We start from the raw sequence: 11,911 nt of genomic DNA, 5'->3' as shown, positions 1-11,911 counted from the left end.
AAAGCTCCTCCTCCCCAGAGGTCGACAGTCCTTCGGACGCAGAGGTTGGGGAGCAGGACAGGAGACACTCTTGGGGTGCCCTCCGAGAGGAGCAAGCAGAACCCTGGGTGCCGAAGAGGCCGCGCGGGGGACCGGCGTGCCCGTGCCATGCGGAGCGTGGACTCCCGCGGCCACCCCGCAGCTACAGCCCCGGCCCCCGGCTCTGCTCCGCGGCTGGGCCGCCCGGCGCGGGCCGCTGTCCACAGTGGGAGGTGCTGAAAGCAGGGCGCGGGGGCGGCGGGCCGGCCGGCTGCTCCGAGCGCCCCCCTCCGCGCCGCGCCGCTCCTCCGGCCCTCCCCTCCTCCATCAGCCATGTTCCGCGCGCGGGGAGGGCTGGGGGAAGGGGCGAGCGCCGGGGGCCGGCGGCGAGGAGAGCCGCCTCTGCCTCGGGGAAGGAGGGGATGAGAACTGGGGGGAGCAGCGCGACGAGGAGGAGGCGGCGGCGGCGGCCGGCGAGGAGCCCGCGCTGGGTTCTGCGGTAGGACTCCCGGGAGCCACCATCATGGTGAAGAGGAAGAGCTCCGAGGGCCAGGAGCAGGACGGCGGCCGCGGCATCCCGCTGCCCATCCAGACCTTCCTGTGGCGGCAAACCAGGTGAGGGGCGCCGGGCTGGGGGCGCTCGGGGGTCGTCGGGTCGTCGCCACCGCAACCACTCTGTCACCGAGGCCGCGCCGCAGCCTGCAGCTAGCAACGTCTCTGGGGTGGAAAGCGAGCCCTCTTGCACCCACTTAAAAGCACGCATTAAAAAAAAGAAAAGAAAAAAGAAATCTCACTGAAGTTTGACAACAAGCAGACTGGCAGTTTTCGAATAAATATATACATTACCAAGGGGGTGGGAGGACAGAGAGCCCTGGGCAGAGGGGGCGGGGAGCTAGGAAGGTAATTGAGACTGGTTCCGCTCTCCTCCAGCTCCCCCTCCATCTCTTGCTGTAATCCCTGCCTGGTGACCTGTTGTTTTCTAGCATGTTTGACAGATCTGCTGTGCCCACTTGTTAACCATATTTGCTTGGATTCAGTCAGTGTTGTCTTCATGATCAAAGCCCCGGAGCGGAGTGATGTTTGATAGATTTATCTCACCTGGCTGGGCTTGACACCCATGCCACAAACAGTAAAGGGCTTTCTTTTTATCTTAGAGATCCAGTACATATGAAAATAGTGCTGGGAATCATGACCCATATCTGTGCTCATTTTTCAGTTTTTAAGATAACTGCACGCACCGGGAATGCACCACTTCTAATCACTGACCATTTAGAATCCGATTCAAAATAAGAGTGGTATGGAAAACTGCAAAGAGCTACGTCTTTTTCATGTATGTAGTTAATGTGCAAAAGCAAATGTCGTCGGCTGGCCAACAGCTGCTCATTAACAAGCTATAAGGAAACATGAAATTTGAGTTTCCTAATGCCATGCCCTATTTATTGAAAATACAATATAAAGATGCTCTAAAATAGTTTTGCTCATGTTTATAATGAAAACCTTTACTAATTTTTCAGTGCATTTTTGAGGCCTAAGCTGGGGAAGCAATATGAAGCCTCTTGTGTGGTATGTGATTCTTATCATTTAATGATTATTTCCATATTCTGTGTGATGATTTAACCCAAGGAAAGACGGAATCATATTAACTCCACAAGCTAATTCAATTGACAAATATTAGTGAGCATTTATCATGTACCAGGCACAGTTATACTGTTGGGATAGAGTAAAGACATAAACAAAACACAGTGTTTGCATTCTAGCATGAGGCAGAAAGGCCATAGAAGAATACATACATAAAATACATAATAAGATAGATGGTGATAATCACTATGGAGAAAATTAACAACGCATATTAGAAAAACTATGGTAGGAGTTTCATTGTATAGGCAGTTGGTGGATATAGCTTAATTACTAATGTGATGCTTGGGCAGACACAAGGAATGAAGGAAGGAATCCCATCTTGAGAGGGGAGTAGAAGGAACTACAAAGGACCTGCATCAAGTGGAAATAAGCTAGAGGAGTAGGCGGGATTGAGGAGAATGTAGAAGAAAAGGCAGAGTGTACAACTAGGCCCAGGGGAGCCTTTTAGAGAAGATTGAAAAGTCAAATCATTAATCAATAAAACAGACACAGTTGTGGGCTGGTTAGTCATACAATGAATGACTGTGAAATACTTAAATAACTTAAACAATTCAGTACTTCTTACGTCTTGTACACATTCTGCAGGTCTGAAAGTGAACCCTTCATGAACGTAATGCTATTAATGTTTATATAGAATGAAGCTGAACTTGTCCCGAGGATCTAAAGGAATCCCATAGCCTTATCAGACACAGTTTGCAAACTGAGAAACTAAGACATGAAATCATAAGCAAAAGTGAAATGGATCTTAGCAGCTCCACAAATGGATTTAGATTATGTATGGTACAGTGGGAAAGTAGAAGGCTGTACATTCCCATGCTGCCAAACATATTTAAATGACTGAATAAATGATCTTCCACGAAGGACTTCTGCAGTGTTAGATCCACAAATTATGGCGCAAATCAACTCGAGAGTTGAACACATGTTTACACACACGCACACGCGTGCGCGTGCACACACACGCACACAGGCACATACACATGAAGACATTGGCTTTATTGGATTATCACAAAGATACTTTCAAACTTGCCTTCCTTGTCAGTATTAGTGTAATTTCCTGTATCTGAATATTACAGCAACTTGACACTTTAAATCTTCAAGCCCTTCCTTACATCATGCTGACACTTTAGCTTAAAATAACCGCGACTATTCTCTGTTCTTGGTAAGGATATGTCTGATGTTTCTAAAGTACTCACATAATATCAAGTAGTCAGGTTTTTGGCAAGTAAAAGTAGGCAAGTGGGGAATGAGGTAAATCAACATCGATATAGGACACAGCTTCAGAGTTTCAAAAGTTGTTAAAGGTTACATTAGCAGCACTGAAGAAGAAATAGCGTTAACTACTCAGTTCTTTGAGATGATGAGAGTGGGTAATTCATCCTCTTTGACATAGCTATGTACCTTTCATTTTGAGTTAGAAAGAAAATAGTTCTTATTAGATGATTCCTGTAATAAAAATCACTTTCCCCAAATACTATAATAGTTACAATTCAGCTAGAACATGCAAGGCTTATGTTACAGCCCTCTACAAGGCAGTTTCACAAATATATTGACCATTTAGAGCACTTAAACATGAATCATGTTCATATAAGTTAAATTTATATTGGCTTTGTTCTTATAGCTGGTTGGTGTCTTGTACAGACATTCTCCACCCTTAACAAAGAAAACAAAAAAAGGAAAACTTGTGTAGGTCAAACTTGTTTTCTGTAGTTTTCTTTACTCTTTGAACACCTATTTGACAGTGATAGGAAATTTAATAAAACAGAAGGCAAAAATGACTTATTTGACTGTTGTTCCCCTCCTCTCCCTTTCTGGTTTAGTTAAGTACTTACTTTTTTGTACCATTGAAGATTAAATGAGTCGGTGGTTCCAAATCACATTTCTTGAAATAACTTTGTATTTCAGCTAACATCTGTTGAGCACACTGACGTAAGTTCCCTATCTGAAAATGCTTTCATGAAGCACATCTCATTTTGGTCTAGAACCGTGCTAGCCACTTTGGATACTCAACAACATTTTTATAAAATATTATAAGTATAATATAATATCTTGACAACAAATAGGTTGCTATTTGAAGAAAATTATTTTAACAGAAATAAAAATAGAGATCACATGCCAGGTAGTGGTAGTGCATACCTTTAATCCCAGCAATTGGGAGGCAGAGGCAGTTGAATTTCTGTGAGTATGATGCCAGCCTGGTCTAAAGAACAAGTTCCAGGGCAGCAAAGGCTACACAGAGAAACCCTGTGTGGGGAAAAAAACAAAACAAACAAGCAAACAAACAACAGATCATTTTAGACCATAAACGATATACTTTGTGTCCAAAGCCTACAAACTGACAGTTAACAATAACCTATGGCTGAATGACTGCAGGACAGTGTACACTTGACTAGAATAGGAGCCCTCCCTCCCAAAACCAAAAACCAAAACCAACCAAACAAAACAAAAAAAAAAAAAAGAAAAAGCACTGCAAACTGAGCTCTGTGGTTATATTTTAGGATATAAAATGTTTTAACATTAACTTTTAATTGTCTCCAATTCTTTTGTTTTGTATGCTTCCTAAATGAAATCTGCAGTCCTTTGAGCGAGTGTTGGTAGAAAACAAACTACATGGCCTCTCCCCGGCTCTCTCTGAAGCCATCCAGAGCATTTCCCGGTGGGAGCTGGTGCAGGCCGCCCTCCCTCATGTTCTTCACTGCACTGCAACTCTGCTGTCAAACCGGAACAAACTAGGTGGGTGCTACCGTATTGTTGAATTAAATTGTTCTTCATGTTCGGTATGTACAAGGACATGTGTTAAGTAGTTCCACCATCCCATGCAGTTTGCATACACTATCTTATGTAATTATCATAGAATTTCCTTCCTATCCATACCATTGTCATTGCCACTTTACAAAAGGCAACAGGCTTCCTTGTTCTTAACTTTGTATATATGAATGCACTCTCCACTTAAACATTAAAAATAACATCAAGTGTGCTAAAGATTCTGACACAGCCCGCCATCTACCATTTATCCTTCCAATTCCTAATGCAACTATGTTCAGAACTTGGCATGTTCTCCTAAGGCAGTGGTTCTCAACCTTCCCAATGCAACCCCTTGCTACAGTTTCTCGTGTTGTGGGGACCCGCAACCATAAAACTATCCACATTGATACTTCATAACTGTAATTTTGATAATTTTATGAATTATCATATAAGTACCTTGGGAAATGGGTTTGCCAAGAGGGTTGGGTCTCAACCTATAGGTTGAGAACCACTGTCCTAATGTATTTCTTCAGTTTTATTGTATTAGATGGATAGATGATAGACAGACACATAATGATTATCCTGCAAATTGCTTTCCTCTTCCAGTAATAGGCCCTAGACATTTCTCCTATGTTAGAATACCCACCTTTCATCTCATTCTCTCCCTTTGTTTGTGTCTCTACTTTGATGTTACAGGGACCTTTCCAAGTCAGGTCTAAAATAGAATGCTTTTTTGTCTTTATTGTCTATGCTTTTCTTCGTGGTAAGACAGGCCTGTTTGGGAAAATATTTAGGAATCTGAGTGATGAAATATGGCAACATTCTGTTCTGTAGAACTCCTAGTCAGTAAGAAAGAACCTCAAGTAGCAATGAGCCTTATAAATGGTGGTTTCATGAAGTTTGGAGGGATACTAGTGTCTCCTGGGAAATGAAGTTACAGAGAAAAGATGAGATCTTCTTCCAGACCAAGGGGTCACATCCATTATTCTGGCCACAGAATTTATCTTCACTTGGCTGTGTGGTTGTCCCATGCAGGCCACCAGGATAAGCTGGGTGTTGCTGAGACAAAACTTCTTCATACCCTGCACTGGATGCTTCTAGAGGCCCCACAGGACTGCAACAGTGATCAGTTTGGGGGTACAGACCGAGGCCCCAGCTGGGGTGGCGGCAGCAGTGCTTTCATCCACCAGATTGAAAACCAGGGTTCTCCAGGGCAGCCTTGCCGAAGTAGCTCCAATGATGAGGAAGAAAACAACAGAAGGAAGATCTTCCAGAACTCCATGGCTACCGTGGAACTCTTTGTGTTCCTGTTTGCTCCTCTTGTGCACAGGATAAAGGTAAGTAGAAAGCCTAGGCTAAGTATGGGATATGATAGAAATGCATGAGAGTAGCCTTCAAAGAATGCTTCCATGTTTCTTTGCCCATGTCTTTGCAAGACCTTCCAACAGCTTGGAAACTTTTAGCTCTGCCTTAAACACTGAATTTTACTTAAAAGGGCCAAGCCTCCACATGTCTTTATCTACTCAAAAATCTCCAGGGTGCTTACATTAAATGTGTTATATGCATTCAAATATGATCTACAGCTTAAATTCTTTTCTTGATTTAGTAGCTATTAGCTTCCACTTATCACCTCAGGATCCATTTTGGAGTTATAGGAACCATTACATGAAAATGTCCTTGGTGTTTGCTCTGCATACCTTTCCGAACTTTCTCCTTATTATGGCTCTTGCAAATTCAACTTCAATGCCATCAATTCCATGAATGTTTTCTTGGACCTTCTCTATGTACATATAGTTGCAACCATCTTTCTATTTCTATAGCCCTTTGCAAACACCTGTATTATAAATACGGAATCTGGAACAGAAGCTTAAAATATTTTACATGCATAAAATGAACAACACAGGGTTGTATATCATAGTGAGTATGTTAACTTTCTAGATGTATGAGTCTAGTTATATCATCTTATTTGCATAAAGTAATAGATACCTTCAACACTGTAACACATGTGAGGTTGTGCATATCATATGCCATTTCAGTACCAAGGTTAAGTGATAAGAAGCTATTCATGTGTTTAGCTGTTCTTCAGTATTATAAACCTAATGAATGAATAGATATTCCAGGCAGCAATGAATATACCAAGGTGGATGGGAACATTAACAATTACTACAAAGGAGGGGACTAGTATCAACTTCAGTTTTCTTTTTAAAAAGGCATATTATTCATTAAACACACTGATTTGTAATGCTGTTTGATCAAATTGTTTTAAAATCTTTAGCTTTCAACTACTAAAAGTCTTTTATGAGAGTCTCTAAAGGGAAAGCATTTGTTGAACTGAGACAATTCATTTGCTTATGGGACCTGTAGGTCCTGGCCCCTACTCACCTCTTCAGCCTAATTTCTCTTCATGTCCATTAACCATTGTTACTGCAGACTCATCTCCAAACTCCATAAAACCATTCTTATATTCAAGTCTTTGAAAGATTTTTCTTGTTTTCTTGAAACGTTTACTCCTGACTTCTACCTTCACATTCTCATGTGGCCATGTATTTCTTGTCATTTAGGCATTGTCAAATGTCAACACATAGGACAGTTCTTTCACTGCTTTTCACCACTAGTATTTTATCCTGTGTTTTTCCTTAGCAACTGTAAATACCAGGGATTGTTGTAAATGTTTGAGAACATCTTTAATACCCATTAGTCTCCTGTGAACAGAGGTTTTAAATGAAGGGATGCTATTTTCCTATATCACAATTATATTTCTAGTGTACAGATAAGTTCATGGCTCTCAGTAAGTGTTTGTTTAGTGACTTACTGAGAAAACCCAAGATATTATCAGGAGCAGATCCTTAAACAGCCATTGTATGTGGATACATAGTCCTTAAACATGAAGAGGACAAGGGAAATGGTTCCCTAAAAACAGCCCATAGAGATATATCCATGTGCCAACAAATAACATCTTAATTAGAAAACTAGGTGATCCCAGAATAGCTATAATGTTATTTGGAAAACATGACTGAGAGTTCAAGTCTTGAAAACCAATGACATTACATTTTGACTTCATTGCCTGGAAATGGCTCCTATATAACGCTGAGTAATTCATTTTTAAGCTTAAGTTTTATCAAGTATAAGTTGGATTAAAGTGGTTATAGTATTCAACCTAAAACATAGAAAGACATTAAAAAGACATTTTATTTGAGTGTCAATATTTTATTGCTACTAGTATTCTTAGCAGATTAGTATTTCTTGGCTTCGACACTGTTGGCATTTGTTAGATACTACCCCACAAATTGTTGAGTACTTAATGCTATTTTTATCATCTACCTGCTAGGTGTCAGTCACATTCTCTCCTCCCCAAGTTGTGACATCCACAAATAACTCCGGAGGTCACCAAATGTCCCCAGTTCTATTAGTGGTAGAGAATTGGACTTGACTGAGAACAGTACCCAAGACTTTTCACTTGCCTCCTAGTTATAGGACTGTCTTAAGGTCTATTTTCCTCTCCTGACCTTTCTGTCTCTTATCAGTACTATTCCTACCCTTTGCCCTTCAAACTCAAATCAAGATGAAAGGCTGTGTCTTCCCTCCACATCTGAGAGATCTGCATGTTGCTAGAGAACACACACAGTCATCTCAGGGTTTCTTCTACAAAGCTATAGTCTTCTGACGTAGTGGGATGCCCACCTGGCATCAAGTCCCCTCTCAGCCCTTTCACAGACATGGGTTCCCTCACATAGGATGACAGGGACACCAAGGTTTAGTCAAGGCACAAGGCCAGGCTTTCATTCTCTCCCCGCCCATTCAGTCAGCATCTGTGCTTGCTTCCGTTCCATGTCTGACAACTTTCTCTTGCGTTCCTTGATATTTTCCACCCACCCACTGGAATGTTTGTATCCTTGTTTCCATTTTTTCCAGATATCAAGGTGAAGTTCAAAGCTGAGTATCCAAGCAGTTAAGAGCTGAACAAAATCACAGCCCAATTCCATAAGATTCCCTTCTATATTATCCCAGGCTTCTGTGTTGGAGTGATTACCAGTCTGGTCCTAAATAGCTAAAGTTGGACTTCATCTTGTTTTGCAGTCTTCATTTCTTTATACCTCAGCCATATGTGAAACTGACACCATGCCTTGCTATTGCAAGATTCTATTGTCCATATGGCACCGGTTGCTGCTGTTTTTCTTCCACCCCTAGCTACAGCCATCCTTGAACATCCCCTCCCAGCAACATGAGGCATATGTGGCCCATAAGCTTCAGTCTCCTAATTCTGCCTCTTCAAGCCTGACCCCTTCCTGCCTCAAGATGAATTTCAAGTTAGTGATTCAAGTAGAGAAACCATGGGCATTTTTGTTTTCTCTGGATTGGCCCTATGGTCTGTATTTCATGCCATTAATACAAATGTGAGTTAGTTTTGCTCTTTCCCCCGCTCCCATATATCCCAGGAATCACTTATTACCACCCACTTTCCCTTGCAAATATTTCTCAAATTTATCACATCTTCGCCATGCCTGTTGACTGCCTTAACCTGACCTAAGCCTTTAGCATCTGTTACTTGAGCCTCTTACTTTCTAGCTGGATTTGGTTTTCTGGTTTGTGTCATAAAGTCCATTGTTAACACCAAAGTGTAGATCTGACTGTGTTAAACATACTTAAAATTATTTGCTTGTGTTTACAGTGGGTGTCAAAGTCCTAGGTCTTGTATCCTGTGGTGTGTATACCGCTTTATGAGCTGTAGATGTTTAGCCGTTTATTTTTTCAGGGCTTTTCTGTTGAAGGTCCTGTTGCCTGGAATGTTAGGATTAGGGTCACAGTGTCTATGCTTCTTCCTTTAGGATTTTACTCAAAACTTATACTTGCTCATTTCTATCTCAATAATATTGTAGGGACACGTTGTAGTAATGAACTTGTTTATTGTAATCTTTTTCTAAGTCTTTTTCTTACTAGTTTGTGAATGGTGGGAAGGTAGAAATTATGGTTGCATCTGTGCAAACAAACACAGTATCTTTGTTTAGAAGATAATATTTATTGAATGAATTAATTCACAAAATAGCAGTCATCTAAGTTACTCACTCTTTTAAAAGACATGTTCATTGTTTATTTTCTATGCTTTCAATTTATACTTCATTCAAGTATTTCACCTAAATCATTAATCAGATTATTCTGCCAAATATATCATTAATTTTATACTCAATTTAATCGGTGGAAACAAAATGCGTTTATTAAAGTACAAAGTCTCAGATTGGCACTTATCTTTTGAAGAAATATTTCTTGGGTGCCTACAATCGATGAAGCACTATTTAATGTCTTAGAGAAACAGCAGGGAATAAAGCAAAATGCAAGGCTGCAAATGGACTTAAACAAAATCCATGTGTGAAGTATACAATTTTACTTAAATGCTAGTTGCTCAGTGAAATCTGCTCAGTGACCAGTTAATGCAATTTCTCAACACTATCATAGGAATGAGACTTCCATGGAATAGATAAAAGCACCCAAAAGGTGGAGAAACAGATTCATCTCCTGTTTACATCTGCTTTTTTCTCTGGAATCTTTTTCTTCCTCCTCAACTATTTAAATGATTTTTAAAAAGTGTTCTCCAGGAACCGAGTTTCTGGTTGTATGTGTGCATAGCACACATAGAGCCTCACTGAAGGAGAATAATTAGGGTAGCAGGGCCTATGCAACCTGAAAACTTAAGAATACTTTGAAAATAACACAGTAACATAGGAGGAAGCCATAGGTATGGTAGGTGTTAAAAAATGAAGAGTGACTGAATTGAGATGCTGGTATCTGGAGAAAGTAGAAATACATCTGTTTAGACAGTGAGGACACACTGATGGTCAAGAGGGAGGCCTCAGAGGAACGTCTCGCTTGTCTTCAGGAAGTTCCCCTTTTATTTAGTTGGAGATGTAACAAATACAGCAACAACAACAAAATGATGGCGAGTGCCACACTGATACACTGGATGTTAAAGACCAGGATTTTAGTAAAAGAGTTGAGACGTTCCTGATGCCATTTCAACTGGAATTTTTAAGATGCTTCCTCTTCCCTCCTGTCTCCTCCCCCTCATCTTCTTTCCCTCCACCTCCTCCTTCTCCTCCTCCTCCTCCTCCTCCTCATTATTATTATTGTTACTGTCATTATTTGGGGGGTTTTCAGACTCATGATGTAGTCTAAACTGGCCTTAATTTCTAGGTACAAGCGTGACCTTGAACTTCTGATTCTCCTGCCTCCACCTCTTGACCTGGCTGCACTGCAGTTGTGTGTCATCATGGGTAGCTCCCACTAGTGTTTTGTTTATGTTGAGATTATACATGAGAAACATGGAAATTAAAAGGGTTGAAATTGTAACTGAGAAATCATAGAAACCAAGTCAACTAAGGTTTGGCTCCTGGCATTTATGAAGATAAATCCAGAAGAGTTCATTTAATGGTGATTCTCTGCATGCCAGGTACCATGTCTGCCATGCATTTTAAGGGATAGTACCCTCCAGACCTTTCTAGCTGCCCTCTTAATTATCTACTGCTTAATGTCAAGTGGTATCTCAGCCTTATCAGGCCATGCTTTCAAAATCCCACCACCTGTTCTGTAATGCATACTTTTTCCTGCCAGCTGCCTGGGTCCCGCCACTGTCTCAGCCCCCAAAGAACACACAAGACACTATATTAATTATGGTTTCTTAATGGCTAGCTCTGACTTAATTATTAACCCATAACTGCTAATCTGAGTATTTCCACGTGGTCTCCTCTTACCAGAGAAAAGGTTCAGACCCCTTACTTCTCTCATGTCCTACATGGTGACTGACTGTGCCCCTGTTTCCCAGAATCCTCCTCGACTCCTAGTCCCACCTATCTTGCTTCCCTATTGGCCAACAGTGCTTTATTCATCAACCAATAAGACAGACAAATATACAGAATGACTTCCCCCATCACTGTTTTATCTCATTCTGTTCATCTGTATCAATGGCAGAGACCAAGATCCCAGACTCCTTCCATCCTCATACTTCATTACCAATCAATTAGCAAATTCTGTAACTGTATCTCCAAAATGCATCCAGAATTGTAATTTTGTTCTCTGCTAGCATTACAATCTAATCAGCTTTCATGTTAAGTCACTTCCTGGCAGATTGTCCCTTTTTTCAAATTTGCCCTTTCTCAAACTATTTTCAGTGACTTGATTTAACTTATTAAGCATATATCCTCCTCAAAACCTTCCAGTGTCTCCTTTCTTTCCAGGTCCTGCTGAAGTCTGTGTCCTATCAGGCAATTTTCTCACACAATATAACTTTGCTGGTTGTGGTTTTTTTTATTATCTTTATTCTTTATATATATAGTTCATCATTTGGTTCTTGACCACTAGTCAAACTTAGGAACTTTGCACCACTGATGTCTCCTATGGAATACCTGTGACACCAATGTGGAAACTCAGCCATGTCACTTAGGTCTTTACTCAGTAGTCATCTCTCCTGCTCTCCCTGGACTGCAGGAAGCCAGCACTTTGCCTGCTTTATCCCTCTACCCAC

General features: G+C 41.1%; 1 protein-coding gene across 5 annotated transcripts in view; it reads left to right on the top strand.

The window, feature by feature from the left end:
• Nucleotides 1–448: 448 nt before the first annotated feature.
• Unc80 (unc-80 homolog, NALCN channel complex subunit) overlaps nt 449–11,911 on the top strand; it is a 174,854-nt gene continuing 163,391 nt past the window's right edge. For all 5 annotated transcript variants that reach the window (XM_040753403.1, XM_040753401.1, XM_040753400.1 and 2 more), the window contains exons 1-4: nt 449–633; nt 1,533–1,581; nt 4,230–4,386; nt 5,434–5,735. In XM_040753403.1, the coding sequence (XP_040609337.1) occupies nt 542–633; nt 1,533–1,581; nt 4,230–4,386; nt 5,434–5,735 (600 nt within the window). In that variant the 5' untranslated portion in view covers nt 449–541. The remainder of the gene's footprint in view (nt 634–1,532; nt 1,582–4,229; nt 4,387–5,433; nt 5,736–11,911) is intronic.

This window comes from Mesocricetus auratus, unplaced genomic scaffold (genome assembly GCF_017639785.1).
Source record: "Mesocricetus auratus isolate SY011 unplaced genomic scaffold, BCM_Maur_2.0 Super-Scaffold_100010, whole genome shotgun sequence".
NCBI lineage: Eukaryota > Metazoa > Chordata > Mammalia > Rodentia > Cricetidae > Mesocricetus > Mesocricetus auratus.
Note: the sequence above shows the minus strand (reverse complement) of the source record. Positions and strands in the feature narration are given on the sequence as shown.